The sequence below is a fragment of the Seriola aureovittata genome, chromosome 2 (assembly GCF_021018895.1).
Source record: "Seriola aureovittata isolate HTS-2021-v1 ecotype China chromosome 2, ASM2101889v1, whole genome shotgun sequence".
Classification (NCBI taxonomy): domain Eukaryota; kingdom Metazoa; phylum Chordata; class Actinopteri; order Carangiformes; family Carangidae; genus Seriola; species Seriola aureovittata.
This window is the reverse complement of record NC_079365.1, coordinates 17048962-17068880: the sequence shown is the minus strand read 5'-3', so window position 1 is coordinate 17068880 and position 19919 is coordinate 17048962. Positions and strand designations below refer to the sequence as shown.

Genomic DNA, 19919 nt, shown 5'->3' with positions numbered 1-19919 from the left:
GAGGAATCAGAGAGGTAAAAGCTACACTGAGATAAAGGGAGAGGGGGAGTGTACATCGACTGGGAGCTGGGAATCAGGACATTCAGTTAGGCTGAACTCACAGTCCCATCATCAAAAGTCAGAGGCCAGTATACTACACAGCTTGAATAGTCAAGGCACAATGAGAGATCGGCACATTAACAGATTTCAGGGCTTTAGATTTGAATGCATTTTTACTCACACACCTCTACACAAAAGCCAACTTGACCTACAGAACAGCACAGAGCTAAAGCAGGCCTGAAACAAAGGAGAGAGTTATTGGACTGAGACAAAAAGTGTCCGACAATCTGTCACAGATAATTTGGGATGCCACAAATCATCTGGGATTCGGACACAGATATACCATAAATACCAAGAGAAATAAATAAATAAATAACAGTGACAAGTACAATCTCATACTGGAGTAGGAAAAAAGGACATTTGGGAATAGATGTGTAGTCCTTTGTTAAAAAAAATAAAAATAAAAAAGTGTCTCTTATTTTATTTCACACACAACCACAGACTGAGCACTTCAATCTGAAACCAAACAAAATGAATGCATTTCACGCACCGATATTTTAATGACCATTATGATTGTTTAGTGGATGTCTGTTTTTGATTAAGACATTCACACCAACAGTCATTATGTGATGTTGGGTTGTGTGTTTCTAGATACCTTCAATTTTGGCGTATTCTTTAATACGCTCGTAGTTGAGCTGGGCGGCCTGCTCCAAACACTTGCGGATCACTCCTTTAACTTCTTCTTGTGGAACTGGGGTCACAATGTCCTTCATCAGGACCTGCAGGACGCATTAAACAGGAATTGTGTAAGCTGTTTTTACTACATCATAGTTGTCCTTTCATGGGGTATAGAATTTTCTTTTTTTTTTTTTTTATTATTTACAAACCCTCTCCAGCAAAGATAAAGTGGCCTTCAGTGCACCCTCAGGACGACCGAAGGGGAAAAAATATCTACAAGATAAGATGTAGACACAAAAAGTAAACAGTGGAAAAATACCAATAGGCGTAATGTTTTGCAACTTGAGGTAATGTGCAGTTGGTGAGTTGGCAGTCACCTGAAATTTACAATCTGGTTTTCCAATATCACACGCAACCGCTCCTTGATGTCTTCAAAGCGCTCCTTCTCATCCACTTTCACTGTGCTCAGCCCGTCTGGCCTATATGAGGATCACACCCACATACTTTAACCCAGCTGAAACCCTGCAGAGGTTCAACTTATGCAACCTCTCATCTGAGTCCAACAGGAGCAACAAAAATAAATAAAGAAAGAAAAAAAAGAAAAAAAGAAAAACACACTGGCTGACAGCTATCAGCTCCCCGGGAACTGACTGCAAATTGTGTGAGATTTGTTTCTTGAGTTCCATTTGTGTTACACATACAAATAATTGACAATGTCTCACCTTTGTTGCCCTTGACAGAGCGGTATATTGGAATCCTTTCTCTTTCTAAACTTGAATATGCGTACTCGTTTAGAGGCAGTGCGAGGATCTGGGCTTTGGGAGCTCTTTGGGGACATGAGGGCCTCATAGCCCAGCGGGCCCCAGTAATTGCTGCCCTCTCTGACTTTAACGGACGCATGGGAGGATGAATAATATGGACAGTAAGAGACTATGGCAACAAAGGACAGAGAGAAAAGAAAACAAAGAAAAATGGTAGAAAACAAGGAAATATATAGAGATATAGAATTGATTAACAACATAACACCAAAAGCTGCAAAAAACAAACATGACAATAACATAAAAACAACAGAACATAAATATGGCTAAATTACAGAGATGGAAGACAAACAGATTGATGTTTAAGGAGATTTTGTGTGTCCGCCTACTCTGTACAGTATATATGAGGTATCAGTTTGCCTAACAGATTAGAGTTTGTATTTGTTCAAAGGAGTTTTTAATGTCATTAGATCTTTATGTGCTTTCAGATCCTGTTCAGCAATGTCACGTACAAGGCACAAACATTTTAAAATAAGGGATTAGGGCACACCTGTTCCCATGGACATGGGAAGCACAAAAAGCGAAGCTGTAGTGAAGAAGAGTGGGGTCAATGATTGCCCCACTTTCTGCCCTTTCCAGCAGGTCACGCAAGTAACACAGATGTCTGTGACAACCTCGAACCCCGTTCCTGGCACAGTACTCGTCCAAGACAAACACCTGGCCCGGGCTGAACCATCCCTGCACAACACAAACACAGATGGCGATTTCATTACTGCATATCAGCTGGCAAGAGCAGCCCAGTACAATAAATGTATTACACGGTGACACTGACCAAGCAGCAGAAGGTGTCATTGAGCCTGTGATCCAACGTGAGTCGCTGCACCATCTCAAAAAGCGAGGCGTGGTCAAAGCTACAGGGGTTAGCGGAGATAAACTCATCCATGCCATGTTTCTGAGCTCTGTCAGCGTCTATCCAGCCAACAGCACAGGGAAAAGCACACGGTTCAGAGGAGAAGACATCAGTGAGGCACAGGCAAAGTCTTCATCAAAACACAGAAACACCAGGGATTTTTTTTTTTTTTTTTTTGGTTACTTCTAAGGGCAAATTATAAACACTTACAGCTTACATTGTCAACTTGCATTATGTCAGACAGCGTAAAGAGATTTGATGTATTGGTGGATGAGATTCTCTCGATCTGAAGCTAAGCTCAGAGGGACGAGTGTCTCTACTGTATGTGCATGCATGAATCTTAATATGTCCCATCCCCTGATGTTTTGCAGGGGAAACACATTTTTACATATCCAAAACGTGTTTGAAGAAGTGCTGCTGGATAAAATCAAATGCATTCTGATTAATGTATTCAATAGATTCTGCCATTCGCGATTGTTGAACGTCACTCAGGTCCTGACAAATATTGAGACGTGTGCTAGAAAAAAGACACAAACATGGCAAAAGTGTCATTTATTTGAACACACTGTATAGCTACAGTATCAAATGCTAATTCAAGAAAAAAAAGCTAAGTTGTAAAAAAGTTATCGGCTGGAGGTTTGCAGATTTCTCTCCAGTTATAGATCCTGGAAAACCAGGAATGTTTGTCTTGTTTCATAACTTTTGCCATTGACCTTCTCTGTATCAAGAGGATGTTCAGATTTTGAAAACACTAAAGCTGGTCTGTGAATTTCAATTAAGAAAGAACATTAGTAGCATTAAATTGTGTAAAAAATTTTATGAAACCTATAATGAAACTCAGTAAATATGGGTGATGAAAACATAGGTGAAATAAAATGTTTTTTTTTTTTTACTTCTCTAAACAAAAATAGAAAACATCTTCTAACTAAACTGACCTTAACTTCTTGCTCTGTAAACAATAAAGCTGTCAGAGACAAAATCATGGGGACAAGGATGATTCAAAATAGATAAGAGATGCACGTCATGTCCTCTGTGTGAGTGACAGGTGTCATGTCCATGAGACACTGACATGAGTGATGATGATCTGGGGGGGAGGGTGGGAAGTGGAGGCCTGATCTTGGGTGAGCAGGGCTGGAGTATCAACAACTGACATCTTTCAACCTCCAGGTCAGTGAGAGGGGAGGGGGAGAGGGTGTAATACGGGCGCTAAACATTCACAAAAATTTGCTAAAAAAGGAACCTACAGAAGGTTACGGTTCAGGAAATTTGCTTATTTTTACTCCAATCTGAGAAGGACAACCTGTGAGACAACAAGTAAAATGTGGACGATGGAAACAGAGATTGTTCAAGGAAGAAGTAAAGACAGGTACAGTAAGTCATAATGCGAAAGAGTAGAAGAGTTAACACATAAAGTCTAGAAACACTGAGCGAAGATAGTTAATGGCATTAGAGGTGAAGCCAGTGCCGGATGAGAGACGGTGAGAGACAGGATAAAAGAGGGTTTGGTGGGTGAGACAACCTCTTAATGGGACAAAGACAGTGGTCAGACAAGTGTTGGAAGAAACCGATGACCACAAGAGGAAGATTCACTCAGGGGCAAGTTACAAAGGAAGTGATGTTGTGGAGTAGTGTTGAGATAGTGGGAAAACATCCAAAGAGTGAACAGAAGGTGCCTGGGGTTGGGCTGTGACACACAGTGAGTGGGATATATCTCCTTTGGTTGGATTAAATGAAGAAATGGAGTTGAAGTCCAGAATACACTCAATACTACATTAACATTATCATAAGTTACAACAATGTCTTGTTAATTAGTTCAACCATGAATAAAAGTTACCAAATTACCAAAGTGAATAGGCGAGTACTTTTGCATACATTTATAAATTATCACATGCTGGAGAACATTGTGACTTTTCATTGAGCTTTTAAATGTCATGCACATCTGCAGACCCATTTTCAAATTAGCATTTTTATTTTTTTTTCCTTTTTTGGCATTCCTTTTTTTTTTTCTCTACGCATTTGCAAGTTGACAATACTTGAATATGTTGCAGTGTATTCATGATCTCTACAGAGCACACTAACAGGCATACCACTACCGGAGAACTCTAATAGGGTAGCAATACAATTTGGTGCAAGTACATGGGTAAATAGCATGAAGCCGACAGAGGCAAAACTGTATCATTCTCTGGGAGATGGGGGAAATGAATGAAAACTCCTGTATTTGTACAAAAGTATGGACACATGACACAGGTGTTCTCCTATTCAGGCAAACAAAAGGCAATCAAAAGAAATCAAAATGAGATCTCTCCTTTTCTGGAGGTGTAAAACCGGTCTAGCCTCTATCTACAAGCCCATCTACTGTAGGAGGAAGGAAGGGGGAGGGGGAGGAGACCGGAGTATTTTATCGTAAGAAGGGGCGGCATTAACTACTCCTTGTCTTTGGCATTCAGAATACTCCGCATACATATTTGCCAACTCTCATCAAGAAAAGTTCAAAGAAAAATAACTGAAAGCAATTGAGCCCTCTGAAGTAAAGCTTGATCAACACTTAGGAAGTGTAAAAACTAATTTCTCTAATGCATCACTTATATAGATATATTTTGAAACATAACATAACAACCTGCCATCACCAGTCACCCTGTATCCAAATTTCCATCTTTGAATGAACATCAGATTTTTCTAGGTCTCATCTAACTGCTATAAAAGAATTATCAGTTTGTTTTCAGCTCTTGAAATCATTACATTACTAATAAAAATAAATTAAATTTTAAATCTTTCTCATAACCTAAGAAATGTTTACCTGCTTTGTAATAGTAATAGTATGTCACATTTTATTACCACCTGGCTTTACTCTGAGGGGTCCCATCACCAATATGAATAAAGAGAGAAGGCAATTATGCAGGAACAACTTTAATATCAACTTTAACCATTACTGAGTCAAATAATATGTTCTTAGAATAAAATACATGCATCCTATGCTGGCACGAATGGATGCTTATACTTTGATCCTCAAGTAGAGGTCGTCAAAAACAAAAAAAGTTATCAACTAATATCTAAGACATGAAGCGAGACGTGAAAAAGGAGAAGAGGGAAAGAAGAGAGAAAGAACGTTGCATTTGTCAGATAATCAGCGGGGATTATCTGAGCTGTGCCGGCTACAGGGAAGCACTTACCCTTGAGTCCAGCTAGAAGACAGCAGGGTAAGAAGGGACAAACCAGAATAACATAAAGACTAGCAACAAGGCTGGAGGAGAGCAATCACGAAAGACCCTGACCTAGCAGCTGCATTACTCAAGAAGGGTACAGGCAAAGCATGAAGAAGAAAACACAACTCAAAAACAACAACCTATACCAACATGAGAGTTTGTGGGCGGTGGTGTGTGAGTACATGTGAGGATATGTGAACTTGACAACAAATGCTGAGGCATATTAGAGAGAGAAAGAGGGAGACAGAGACAGAGAGGGAGAGAGAGAGAGAGAGAGAGAGAGAAAAAGAGAGAGAGAGAGAGAGGGAAAGAGAGAGAGAGAGAGGGAAAGAGAGAGAGAGAGAGAGAAAGAGACAGAGAGAGAAAGAGAGAAAGAGAGAGAGAGAGAGAGAGAGAGAGAGAGGGAAGAAAAGAGAGAGAGAGAGAGAGACAGAGGGAGGAAGAGAGAATTTACGATCCTCATCACTCCACTGCAGTTTATTTATTCTGGATTCTGGACAAGTACTTAAGGAGTCGAGAGCTACACGTTAAGTACTGTCACTCAGTCTAACTGCAGATAAAACAGAAGGGCTCACTTTTAAAAGGGACATTGGCAAACACATACACCTACACGACGAAGTAAAACCCAACAGTCACTTTTATGTGTAAAAGATGCCTGTGTCTTTTTTAAAAGGAAAGAGACTATGAAGGTCCTGGAAAGGCTAGGTGAAAATGACGGAAGTGTTTTCAACAATGTGAAAAATTATCACAATTTTAGCAATAAATCTTGACAACCTTGGTTTCCATCCAAATGTAGCACAATTTTTTAACCAAATTTCCAGAGAAACTGCAAAATAAAATGCAAATTAAAGTGCATTTTTGTCCACTCCTCCTTGTGAATATTAGGAGCTGGGCAGAGATAACAGAGATAAACAGTTGGTAGAGTTTTGTGCCTTTAGACTATTGCAGAAAAAAAGGGCCCAACGAGATGACGTCATTAAAAGAGCGCCAGTCAAAACGGTGAAAACATTTTTTCAGAAAGCAAGATGGACATGTGGCAGCAGAAAATTCAGTGGATGTTTAAGTCATATGCAACATGTGCATTATGATTTATTTTATTTATAAGTAAGTCTGTTGCCATTGCACTGTCACATTTTTGCTTTCATCAGTACGCCAACATTTCCACTCTAAAACTCTTAATATGTCAGGTTTTTTCCCGAATTTCATACATAAATTAAGAATTTGTATGAAAACAGGTGCATGCAAACACACCTTCTGAAAGCTGTCGTATAGTGTCTTCTGTGGCTCTAGAGGCGCTTTGTCAAATTAAAAAAAAATAACAATGGTGAAGTCACATAGAAGACCACAAACTTATAACGTTTGTGTCTACCGGACAAAAGACCAGTGAATTTTGGATCTTAACCAATAGTTGGGGCTGAAAGTCAGAACATCTCAGCCTCTTTAATGATGACAATCTTCTTTTCTTGTCTCTCACAAGTCCCCCAACTTTATGGAAATTGCTGGAGTACCCCTTTAAGCCACCTTTGGAGATTTTGGTCAGTATGATATATGTTGTATTTTCAGTATCTATTATACAGAAAATCCAACACAATAAGCTCGTCTACATTTATTAGAACGTTTACGGTGTGTGATGTTGACTAAACCACTTTCTAGTATGGAACTGGTTAAAAAAAAAACTATTTCAAATGTGTGCAGATCACTCAGAACCTTCATAGGACTCTTGTTTTCCATCAGTCCACTGCAGCAGAGTCAGGAGGGCTGTGTATGTTATGGTCCCAGTGCCATTCAAGACCACCAGGGGGTGAAACATGTACGCGTGGTGTGCCACAATGTTTCAGGGAGGGGATAGGAGGTCTGTGCCACTGTGAGGAGGCTTTGAATGGCAACAGCTGGCATCAGAGGCGTCAACTAACCACAAGAACGATCACATACTGGACAAAGAAACCAATGGAGAAACAACATAGAATTTATGTGATAGGATTCTGAGTAACTGGTCCAATTCAAGTAGTTGATATAGTTCCATTACAATGATACGATTAACAGAGAGTGACATAAACTTGGGGCTTTTTACAACTAGTATTATTACTAGTACTACTACTACTGATATTATTATTATTGTGACCCTAGGTGTTAGTTTTTTAGTGTTTGTGTTGAATGCCAATTATTTTTTCTACCATCCTTCTGAGAAAAAAAATTAAAAAAAATATTCATTAGAGTTGGAAAAGAAATTATTCTTAATCTGTCAAAAGATGCACACAAAAAAAACATGTTTTGTTCTGAATAGCAGGATCTATTATTGTGGATTGTTAAGCAGTATGTGACATTAAGTTAGAAAGGTTAGTGTTGTTATGAGAAAAAAATACACTAGTTAGAACTTCTGGTCTACAATAAGAAGAAAATGACTGACAGAATAGGCCAAAAACCAACTAGAGTATATACAGATTGTGTGAAGAGAAGCGTTGGTGGCTGAATTTGTGGTGATACTTACAAAAAATATCGTAATCCCTTCTTTAATGAGGGGGGACACAGGAGACGGTTACAACAGAAGTTGGTACAGATGCCACACTACTGTAACAGCCTTACCTTCACTTTGCTACCTGACCTGTGGGCTGCTTAGAGGTGCAAGTACATTGACAGATTGGTTAATACTTTAGACATGTCTGGCTTGGCCATCATTCAGTTACAGGGGAACAATCTGAGAAACTGTCTCAGAGCCACGGCTGCCTTCACAGCTGCCCTCTAGAGCTACGACTGGATTAAAACAGGCCTACGGTTAGGACAAGAGCAGCACACCCTGGCACTGTCAGTCTGGATTCAACCCCAGCAGGCTTGAATGTTCAAATCTTACGTGTGGTGACCTATTTAGTTTTTATACAAAGTTTGCACGCCATATCCTGCTGCTGTATGATAAGTCTTTTTCGGGTTGGTTGGTCCTTGTGAATAGACTGATGGAATAGCATGGAATTGCACCTTTAAACACTGTGGGAGTGGTGACAATGAGTGGAAGTCCATCAGATGCTGGAGGGATCTGTGAGAGATCAAGGCATGTGTGTGCGTGCTTGTGTGTTAGTTCTACCAGCAAGTTTTGTGACTGCAGTGTGGAGCGCATGGCGTGAGACATTTATGGGTTAGAGCTTTCACTGCTTTGTGGATGGAAACTGCTTTCTGCTTAAGTGACCGTGTTGCGTTTCGGGCTACTTACAGAACTGAGAAATGGGAGCATCCATTTGGGCTGAGGCACCCCCTTTGGAGTTAAGTTTCTGGACCTGAGTGGGTGGGACGGGCTTGTGGGACTGGCCAGTGGCGCGATACATGGCCTGGACCCACAGGATGCGGTCCTGCTCATCATCACTTGCAAAGATCACAGTGTCACCTTCCTTCACTGCATTGAAGAAAGCCCGGCCACCATCCAAGCCTGAGACAGAGGGATGATCAAGTACATGTGATTATTTTTTTCTTTTTCTTTCAATGTATGCGTATGTGTGTACCTGTAGTTGCATAGGTGTGCTCTCTCACCTGGCTGGGGGTCACTGTAGTCCACAGTATACCCATCCAGCTGGAGAAGTTCCTGTGGCTCTGACTTTTTCTCTCTGTAGCTACACATGGCGAATGTATACTGACTCACCTACAGAACAAAAGACTCAACGTCACTTCAACCACCCACAGAAAAAATTAGGGGATTGAATTCTGTATCGTTCGTGAGTAATGACATTTAAAGAAATACTCAATGATTTTTATAATACAATAAGAACAGTCTACTTATTCCCCTGCATATTGGTGAAATATAAATCGACCTTGTGGTCTAATACAGTTTGGAGTAACAATACTAATACTTGCAGTTCATACAAATATCCTTGAGAAGCTCAATATTGTGACTCAGTAGGTTTAAATTTATCTTTAAAGCCCACTAATGGGCTAAAAACCTCAAGAGCAATGACCTCAACTAAGGGTCACTACTTCTTCAATTTGGCTAAACACTGTTTATTTCAAAGATAACCCACCTGCACAAGGACAAAGAAACGCTTCTTCCAGCGCTTCCACACATTCTTCCCAAAAGCCCACAGATACCTGTCAAAACATCATCCACACACAAGGAGACAAATACCAGACCGCCAGTCATAAAAAACACTAATTATTGAATGTATCTGGCACACAGATACAGGTCATTATATTTGATATAAAAAATGTGGTTTGCTACAGAAATGAGAAAAGTTGATCCAAGTTCTTTAGCCAAACAGCATAAGGGGCATTGTAATGGAATTTGATTAATGGTGCCTTCAATATTTTGAGCTTTCTGGCACCTTTTAATTAAAATAAAAATCTGAACTACACCCTAATGTCCACCAGGGGGAGTGGTGCCCTTCACAGTATTTTTCCATGGTACGTGACTAGAAATGAGGCCAAGAAGCTGAGAGGGCTGGAGTTCTATAAGAAAGACATGGAAAATGAAAGGCACATGGGAACATCACTACATGGTTTACATCACAGCGTCTCTCTTACCCGCAGTGTTTCATGTTCTGTGGTTTGTCCATACGTATGGCCAGTTTGATCTTGAGATCTTGGTCGGGGCAAGCCTTGGTCACAGTCATCTTATGGAGCTCTGACTGCTTCGGGCTGTTAGGAGTGGGGTGGAGGACAACCTGAACTCAAATGAAAAGAGAGTGTATGAAGTCAGACACCATAATTATTAGTGCTGATATCCAGGAGGTAAATCTTTGATCTCATCCTGTGCAACATTCAGCAACACCAATCAGTGTGTTTGCAAGGGCTGGTGATTATGTGTGTGTTTCATATTTTTTGAAAGTGTGAGAGTAACGTGAGTCAGTGAAGAGAAACAGAGCAACGCTTCTGCTCTGCCTCCCCGAAGAGGAGGCCTAATCTCTCTTTGCTGAGTTAAAGAGCTTTGAGGAAGCCTGCTTTCCTGCCAACGCTGCTGCAGTGGGAGATCAAAGAGCCTCGTCACAGCCAAGGTCACTGCCATTACAGAGGCGTCGGCCCAAACGCAAACCAGCAACGCCACCTTCCTTAACCAACTATCACAGTAACCTTAAACATTTACACTTCAGGACAGTGCAGGGTGGAGGACTGAGAAAACTTTCCGCTCTCTCTACGTTCAAGTCGGAGACACTAAATAACGTTCGAAAACTGGAAATCTGTTGTTAGCAATGGGAAAAGAAGTTCTTTCTTTAAATCAGCCTACTCCTGTGCTTATGAGATAAGTACAGCAGTAGAATTGATTTGTGTTCTCCTCAAAGAAAGTGAGCAATTTGTGAAAGTATAAAAATGAGAAGTGTTTGGGAGCGCACAAATGCGTTATTGTTTGCTCCTTCAGTATTTGCAAAAATGCTCAGACAAAAAACTAAATTCAGTGGGACTAGGGCAGAGATTGTCAATGCAAAAGATTTTCTCATTTTGACAAGTTGACCTCATGTTTAACTTGTAAAAAAATGTAAAGGTCACATTTAGGTAGTAGTACACTAGAGACTCAGTTTAGCTTATTAAAATCAAATGTCACACAGTTACAGCTTCAGCTGAACACAAACTTCAGTAAGACACACAAACCCACAACAAAGTGCTTGTGAATCTGAGGATTGACCAAAGAGGCTGGAATTTGTGCAAATGCATGTTTGGTGTTCCTTTATGTGATATGTTGAGTCCTGATTTTCACCGCTGTGTTGAGAGTTGAGATCAGAGAATTTTTACACTGGTAATAATAGTAAATGAAAAGAAGTGTTACCCTGCCCAGTTCTTTGTCCTCCAGTGCCAGCACCCCTGTGCTCTCTGTAAACAGTTTCACCTTGACAGCAGGCAGAGGGTGTGTGGTGGTGAAGTCCCCTTGGGTCCCCCAGCTGAAAGACACAACAAAAGACACTCCAGAGGTTAGCTACCATGACAGCGTGATAGCAGAGTGTTCCCACACAATGACTTCATCTGCAGCAATCACGGCAACGCTTTTACTTGTCAGTAAAAAGCTAATGTCTGAAAGAGTGAATTCACCTTCTTCTCAACATTTTCCAACTTAAATCACATTAAAAAAAAAAAGTTCAGCAAACAACATCAATCAAAAGAAATAAAATCCCAGTTTTGAGATTGTTTAATACAGCCTCGAAGTGGCATCTGACAGGTTTGAGGCCACAGGGATTGCTGTATACAACAGAGGCAATGCATTGTTTATGGACACACACACACACGCTCACAAAAACACACAGCAGTGTATCTTTTTATTATAGAAGAAAGATGATGGGGGACTGACTAGAAATCTTTTATAGAAGACGGCATACTGCAGAGTCACACAGATCTACTAGACGTCAAAGTCAGAAGAAAACCACAGAAGCTAACACACACACTTTCTTCCTCTGCCTCACTGTCACTTGTTCTAAATGCATTGCTGCTATTTATGTACCAGACATCCTTAAGGCTGCACGTGGCAAGATTTTTTTTTTTTTTTTAACAACAAAACACCCGTCTTATCAGCCAAAATTATTTTGTGGGTCTGCAATGGAGAGCAGCACAGAAATGCCACAGACTGGCTAAAATTAACTTCTGTTGTCAAGCGTATTGTACTAATTTATCCCTTAACACGGACATGTCTCAAAAGCAAGACAATTCATTACTATAGCATCTTTCAAATGGAAAAGGTAATTCAAAGTGTTATGCAAATGACATAACAATGCATTAAAACTACATTAAAAGAAAATGAGAATGGGATCTATTTATTTAGAACTAAATGTAGTATCATACAAAAATTTAAAAAGATTAATAGACAAAGAAATAAAAGTTTTGTTAAGAGTTTTGCATATCATATAACCAAATCAGATCACAGTTATTTCATGTACCACACCACACCAGTACATCACACACCTTGCTACATGTAACATACTTAAGCTCACATTCACACTGAGAGGCATTCAAGAGTCCAGCTGACCTGTATGTAATTATAACTAGAGAAGAAACCAAAGCACCTGGAGGAAACCCACCCAAACATGGGGGAGAGACCAGGGTCAAAATAATTTGGCCCCAGGACTGTAGTAGTATGAATCTAAATTTGAAGAACATCGTCACATTTTTTTCAGTTCTGCCTTAAAACAAAACCAATGTCAATGTGTACACTTTAAGAGTTATTAGTCACTGGAATTGTTCCTCCTTTGCATACAGGCTGCAAGGAGATCCTTTTATAAAGTGATTTGAATCTAAGTAACAACAGAAATCCTCAGTCCTTGTTCAATGCAAAATTGACTTTGAAAGTACACTAGAAACTAACATGACTCTTCCCCCGACTGACTCAGTTGAATCAAGTGGGTTATCTTCCAGATTTTATTTTAGAACAAATTGCCTCTTGGTGTTCACAGACAGTGGCTTAGGGACAACTCTATGAATGTCCCTGAGTGGCCCAGGTAGAGCCCTGACTTGAACCCAATCGAACATCTCTGGAGAGACCTGAAAATGGCTGTCAACCGACGGTCCTCATCCAACCTGACAGAGCTTGAGAGGATCTGCAGAGAAGCACGTCAGAAAATCGCCAAATCCAGATGTGCAAAGCTTGTCACGTCACACCTCGGGAGACTTGAGGCTGTAATCGCTGAAACATTTCTAAAATTCTGTTGTCACTTTGTCATTATGGGGTAAAATGTAAAATGTTTTTCTAATTCTACCATAAGGCTGCAACATAATAAAATGTGAAAAAATTGAAGAGGTGTGAACACTTTCTGAATGCTATGTATTTATCTTACCGACATGGTATTCATCATCAAAGTCCTGGCAAGAGAGTAAATAAGTGTATTTCCCAAAAGTTCTTACTATACCTTTAGAAAAATGGGCCTCTTTGTGGCTAGTATGGACAGGAGGAATGATTAAAGTGACCAACAGTGCTTTACACATATGGGCATGTGAATATTGCTTTAAGACAGACGTGGAAAAAATGTAAGTCGATCCTTTTAGTGCAAATCACTAATAATGACTAAAGCTCATAAGCCAGCTACGCCTTCACAAGCCCAAAGGACTGAAAGAAGCAAAAAAAACACAGGGCGAATGCAGTTTACTGTAATCATGTTACACAACATATATGCGCTTTTGTTACATCTCGCTGCTATCTGCGGCTGCCAACATGTCATGCTGCCATGTGCTGCTTTAGGAATATAATAGAAATGCCTGAATTCTCTCTCTGCAGTGATGTAAGGAGGACATGGTGTCAATTTTCCCCCTTGGAAAGCTGTTTTTCTTGTAACAACTTCTAACATTCATAATTAATTGCAACTTAATGTACATAAAGATGCCGCAGTTCCGACGTGTGCAGAGCAGAGAAGCTGCTGACGGTGAGGAGCTGGTGGTGTGTTGTGTTGATGTCAGATGGAAGCATTGTACTGGCATGAAGGTGACCTTGTGGATCAATCTAAGGTCTGTTAATGGATGTGACAGTGTTGTGCTCTGACGGCTCTTTCTCCAAAATATATGAAAGCCCCTGTGTGCAGCAGAATTGCTAGACAATAACAAAATTATCATTCTCAGGGAAACATTAACTATATCAACCATTTAATCAATTCATCAGAGCAAAGTGCAAATATACAGTAGTTAGCTAAATATCAGTCTGAGCACAGTTACCAAATACAAGCAATTACTGTATGCAAATAACCTGCAGTAGTATGTACATTAATACATGTATCTCATGAGTATTTATGTGTTCTATCTGTGTGTAAGTACCCACCCACCCCCACCCCCACACACACACACACTACCCTCGCCTTGTTCTCCCCTCTAATCCCTTCTCTCATTCATGTCCTTCCATCTCTCTCACACTCTCTTCTTCATAAAATGGCTCTTGAATTAGGGACATCAGAGGAAGACATCTGGGCCTTAAAATAGCTCAAATTTGCATGAATGTTTCATGGACATTTTCTCTTGTATGTTGTGCTGTGCAACACTGAAAAAAGGTAGATGTGTTTGGTAGAAGATATATTTTCCTTCAATGGGACACCATCATTGTTATAAATGGGGTCTAATGAACTGGCATAACGAGAAAAGAGGTAACAAAGTATTTTAGGATACATGCAAACTGTTGGGACGTGCAAAGGAAGGAAGTAATATAAAGAACCACGCCATTTTATATTAATATACTCTGGATTACACTGAATCTCCACACCTTGATCGGCTGAGTCAGAAATCTCCAAGCTGTGAATCATGAATGACTCAAGCAGCTTTAACAAAGTACAGACAGTCAGGGGTTTTGTTTTCCCACAGGGTCAGGGATTTGCTGTTAAGACTCACCACACCCCCAAGTTCTTATTAAACTTATATTTCTTTAGAAGGCAATTCAGGAACAGGTATAATTTGTGCGACTATAAGAGCAGAATCTGCTGCTGTGGGCCAAACAATTGATAGAGTTCAAAGAAGCAAATTGAAGTTTTGCTCAACTGCACAGTCCCATTTCTTTTTAAACACAGTGTCTCACATGCAAAGTGCCTTGGAGAGGGAATGACAAATCAGAAAACACCAGCAGAAGCGCTGGAAATGTCTTTCTACAGCCAAGAACCCACTGAGAAGCAGAAGAATTTGGCAGCGTAGGCTTGAAATAAGTTTCAAGAGTATTTTCTTGTGAGCAAATTTTACAAATCACAGGAGGCACCAAGATCAATAAAGGAATGGGGCAGAATCTTAGCTGCACAGGCTTAAAAATAACAGAGTTAAGTTATTGGAAAGATAATTAAAATTATTGAAATAACCCTTTGGATAAAATAAATGATTAAAAATGCCTAGTGCCTGACTGTTACTGCCAGTAGTGGAATGACTGTGAATACAAAACATTATGCATTATGTAAGGAAATATATAAAATATGTTCTGATACACTGAAAGTCAAATATGCCATGTCTGTACACAGGGAAGACATCAGCCAAAACATCTGTGTATGTTGCTCTTCTGCATTACAAAAGAATTACCCTGAAACCAAACCAGTTTGTATTCACTTCAAACTTGTCTGAATATTTCCTACCTGGTATCAGATACTAAACTGAATGTAGGTGATTGTAAAACAGAGTTAATAATATCCTATTCATCCAAACAACAGGAATAAAGTCATGTCACATGCATGTGTATTGTGTTCAAAGTAAGGATCACTAGTTTTGGTTTGTTGGTTTTTCCATCAGTCTTGGAAGCTAGGTTAACTTTAAAGCATGGTAGATTATCAATTCTACTAACAATGCAGTGTGGAAAATAGCTTTCAATCATACAAAAACATGGAAAATAAGTGTGCATGAGTGTGTACACATGCATTCTTAGGCCCTTACGTTGGCTTGGATGCTTCTGCTTGGTCGGTTTGGAGTTTCTCGCCTCCCTCCACCTCCATGGTGCAGTAGACAATCCTGTTCGGAGCCAGAGACTTCAGCCCCTGCACTTCCATAATCACCACCTGGGAAGCACAGACACCTCAGTGAAGGTTGTAGAGGAGGAGTGATTCATCTCTCGAAAGAGGTCATAGAGGAAAAAGTTGACAGCAGGTGTGCAGGCGGTAAATCCTTCCTGCTTGATAGAAATTTGAAACATACTATCCCAGCCTCAGTCGCTATTTACACTTGTCGCTGGTGCCGTCATATTACAAACATTTCTAATAGAACAGCCCATGAAATTTGCAGTCATCATTCCTATGGACCTGAACTCTCTATCATCAAAGCTGCTTGTAGACATAATCTACCACATCAAATCTTATATGCAGTCTTTAATCACACAGTGAATACAGTACAAACACTGGCAGGGGTAGCTGTTATATTGTGACTGTAAATTCCTAGCAGGACAACCAAAGACAGAAATATGTGCTGTCAGGACAATGCATCCACTTTCAATGAGAGCATGCACCAGATCTACTGTTGTCTTCATGGTGCCAATGTATTTAATTTGACTGTCGCTGTTAATATATTATCAGTCCAGCCGTCCTACAGATCCATTCTATATTTGCACCTGTAAATAAAAACATTACGATAGTGAAATTTCATGTAAATGAAGGACTATTGAGTGGATGAGTTAAAGGAGATTCAAAACATCCACAATTGTTAGGTTTGTGTGTATGGCATCATCATGCATCAACATCATGAAACTAATAAAAAATGATAAATGGTGAATGACTTATTCTAACATACAGCTGATTCCAACTATATTCTCTAAAGGTTTCCTGGTCTGCTGCCGAGGGATTTCTGGTAGCTGCTGCGGCCAATCAGTTGGAAACTAAACAGACTTGAAAATTAGGCTTCACCAAAACTCAGCGGAATTGGCACCTCACACAAATTACAACTATTCTGCAAATAATTTCAGCGTTCAAAATCCGTACTTGTGTGCACGACTTGCGTGTTAAGGAGCAGAAGAACGGTGTCACATTCTTTGTACATTATGTACTTCCTGATTCTGAAATAGCAGCACATCATAAGGAATGAGGTGTGATTTCTCCCTGTTCTGTGGTGATAGCTCATCTCAGACAAGCTGATAACAGGATGACTCACGTTCCCTGTTAAAGAGCAGGTAAATGGATTTGTGTGTGTGTGTGTGTGTGTGTGTGTGTGTGTGTGTGTGTGCGCGTGTGTGTGCGTGCGTGTGTGTGCTCGTGTGTGTGTGTGTCAGCCTGTTCTTCACATACCGTCTGTTCAACCCCCTGAACAGGTCTGCTATCTGTTTCTATACATAGTCTGGAGCAGACAAGTAGTCGATGACAGCTCTGATGTATGAGTTTAGATAGTCTAATAGGATAATGTTTGCTCCATTTGGATAAAGTTAGAAATCCTGAGAAATATGTCAGAATGCTTTAAACTTTGTAATGCAATGTAGTTACTGCACACACCCAATTACTGTATACAATCTATCCACTCATGCAGGGTACCTCCAAAGTGAAGGACAGAACCACATCGGACTTGGACAGTGTGTTCTCGTCCTCCTGGCCCATGTCGATGATGGAGGTATTGTGTCCACGTTTCAGCTTCTGGAGCTTAAACTCTCCACCCTTCGACACGGGCATGCTCTCCAGATTGGCCATCAGCTGATTCACTGAAGACTTGAGCTCCTCGATGTACATGGCCTCCATCTCTTTAGACACAAATTTGGGGAACTTACCACCCTGTTGACAAAAGCAGAAACGACTCAGCATAAAACCATAGCCTTCATGAAAAGGAACAAAATCTCAAAAGCAGCATGAGCACAGACTTCTTCAGATTATGGATTAATATAATATGGATAAATATTATATAAATATATATTCTATGAAATACTCCCATGCTTTCCTTTGTGGCTGGCAGCGCACACCATGATGCGCACACCATGATGTTACACCATATTAACGACATATTAAATATGTAACAAAGCATATTAATAACAATCGGAGTCCCCCCGCAGAGTCCGACTCACCCTGGCAATCTGGTCTGCCATCTGAAGACGACCATCCAGCTCTCTTCTGATCTGCGCGGCCTGCTCATCCAAGTTGTCCAGCTATTGATAAACAGAGAGGAGAAGGTCAGTGAGGTCACAGTGCTTTAATACAACCAGAGGCCAGTGTCAAAGGTCACCTCCATCTCCCAGCTTCATTTATCTCACCATGAAAGATGAGAAATCCAAACAAGAGAGTCTCAGATCTCTGCTACAGTGGCAAAATGTTGAAACAGTGAGTTATGGATGGGCAAACATTTCGTGCATGAAAAATAATGAGGTTACTGACCACAAGAGGCATTATCGAGCAATGTTTTTAAGATCGGGTTCCAGTTTTGTCTGTATCTTAGACAACGACATACATACGTGACAGATGAAGGTGACCCAATGTTTGCCCTGACACTGGTTTCACACTATTCAGCCGATCAAGTGTTGGTGGCGGTAACATGCAAAGAAGCGTAGAAATGCATCTGCTAATGCAGTGAAGACTGCAAGCTTAAACCTCAAGGACATAAGCAAAACATTTTGGTGACAAAAGCAATGCAGTCCGAAAGGTGCTCGAGCAGACTGGTAATGATGATGACTGGTATATCAGGGCATAAAAAGGCTAATTAGAGCTCCAGTTTGTTCTAACTGGCTGCAATCATAGCAGCATGGTGAGGCAGCACACATGAATAGATCAAAATCAAAAGAAATCCATCACTGCCTCACAGGAACCATGCTGCCATCACCATAGAGACCATGAATGGACCACTGTTTGTGGAGTAGGTCTTTCTGGAAGTGTTGAGTGTTTGGATATTTTTTCCTTTTTCTTGTTGATTTCAATCAGCAGAATGAAAAATTCAGCTCTCTGAAATGGTCAGGCTGAGAGAGAGGCAGTAAAAAATAGGGATCACATCTGTAATTAAGACGATGAAATGCATCCAAAGTGATAAAGAAAAGCTTAGACTTGAATGAACTATTCCAAATAGTTTTGCAGTGGACAATATCAGCTCCGGGCAAAGATGCCTGACATCTGTTAGCCCAGTTTTTGCCCTGGAGTAATGAAAAGCCATGAGAAATTCATGGCTCTCTCACATCAATAATGAATGAGAGTTTTATATTAGCTGACACGAGGAAATAGAAGAGAGGGCTGATGTCTCTTTCTTGCTCTCTGCATCTGTATGCTGCACAGTTATTCTCTCAGCCAAAACGCCTAATTCTTGTCAAATGTGATGCCGTGACTCATCAGTCAACACCTTTTCCTCTATGAGGACGTGGGACTAATTGAGACGTAGCTGCAGCACAGTTGTACCTGGGGAGTCGCAAACCTTTCTGTGTTGTATGAGTTCTTAGTGAAAAATTTAGTCAACCTCGCCTCACCCTGGTGTTGTTATATTGCAAAATCCTTGAGGTTTACACATATCTTCAAAACCAGGGTAAAATATGATGCTGTAGTTTTTGTGGAGCACATATTTCAGTTTGTGTGTGTGTGTGTGTGTGTGTGTGTGTGTGTGTGTGTGTGTGTGTGAATATTTGGAATAAAATTTGTCAGTTTGTAAAAGGAGTACATCTGAACTGAAACATATACTAGCACAGTTTGTACTACTCTAACTTTGAGAATGCAGACAAAGTGAGATAAAGACCAATGTGAGTTTCAATGAGACAAAATACAGGCTTTCTTTTTTTGCCCATTAGTGGGTAAATCATTTTTATACAAAGTAGCAGCAAATCATTTATATTTCTTTTGTAAATTTCATTATTTGCACTTTGTAAAATAATTTTTTCAACGATGGTATTGTTGTTTTGTATATTTAGTATCAGTGATGACTGACTGTACATATTAGGAACCTGGACACAGCCTGAGATAGAACCCTAATTAGGTCAAAATAGTCTTCATCAGGACAGACAAAGCATGATGTGCCTGGGAAGACTTGTTTTAATTTTTATTTTATCAC

At 40.2% G+C, this 19919-nt stretch overlaps 1 protein-coding gene across 10 annotated transcripts in view; it reads right to left on the bottom strand.

Annotated features, from left to right (window-relative positions):
• Window positions 1-19919, bottom strand: part of cadpsb (Ca2+-dependent activator protein for secretion b) — a 66721-nt gene that overhangs the window by 20681 nt on the left and 26121 nt on the right. For all 10 annotated transcript variants that reach the window (XM_056392518.1, XM_056392527.1, XM_056392536.1 and 7 more), the window contains exons 4-16: window positions 17965-18045; window positions 17444-17677; window positions 15867-15988; window positions 11326-11437; window positions 10089-10228; window positions 9590-9656; window positions 9105-9213; window positions 8791-9003; window positions 2308-2444; window positions 2026-2213; window positions 1095-1196; window positions 927-990; window positions 695-818 (exon numbers count right to left, since the gene is read on the bottom strand). In XM_056392518.1, the coding sequence (XP_056248493.1) occupies window positions 695-818; window positions 927-990; window positions 1095-1196; window positions 2026-2213; window positions 2308-2444; window positions 8791-9003; window positions 9105-9213; window positions 9590-9656; window positions 10089-10228; window positions 11326-11437; window positions 15867-15988; window positions 17444-17677; window positions 17965-18045 (1693 nt within the window). The remainder of the gene's footprint in view (window positions 1-694; window positions 819-926; window positions 991-1094; window positions 1197-2025; window positions 2214-2307; window positions 2445-8790; window positions 9004-9104; window positions 9214-9589; window positions 9657-10088; window positions 10229-11325; window positions 11438-15866; window positions 15989-17443; window positions 17678-17964; window positions 18046-19919) is intronic.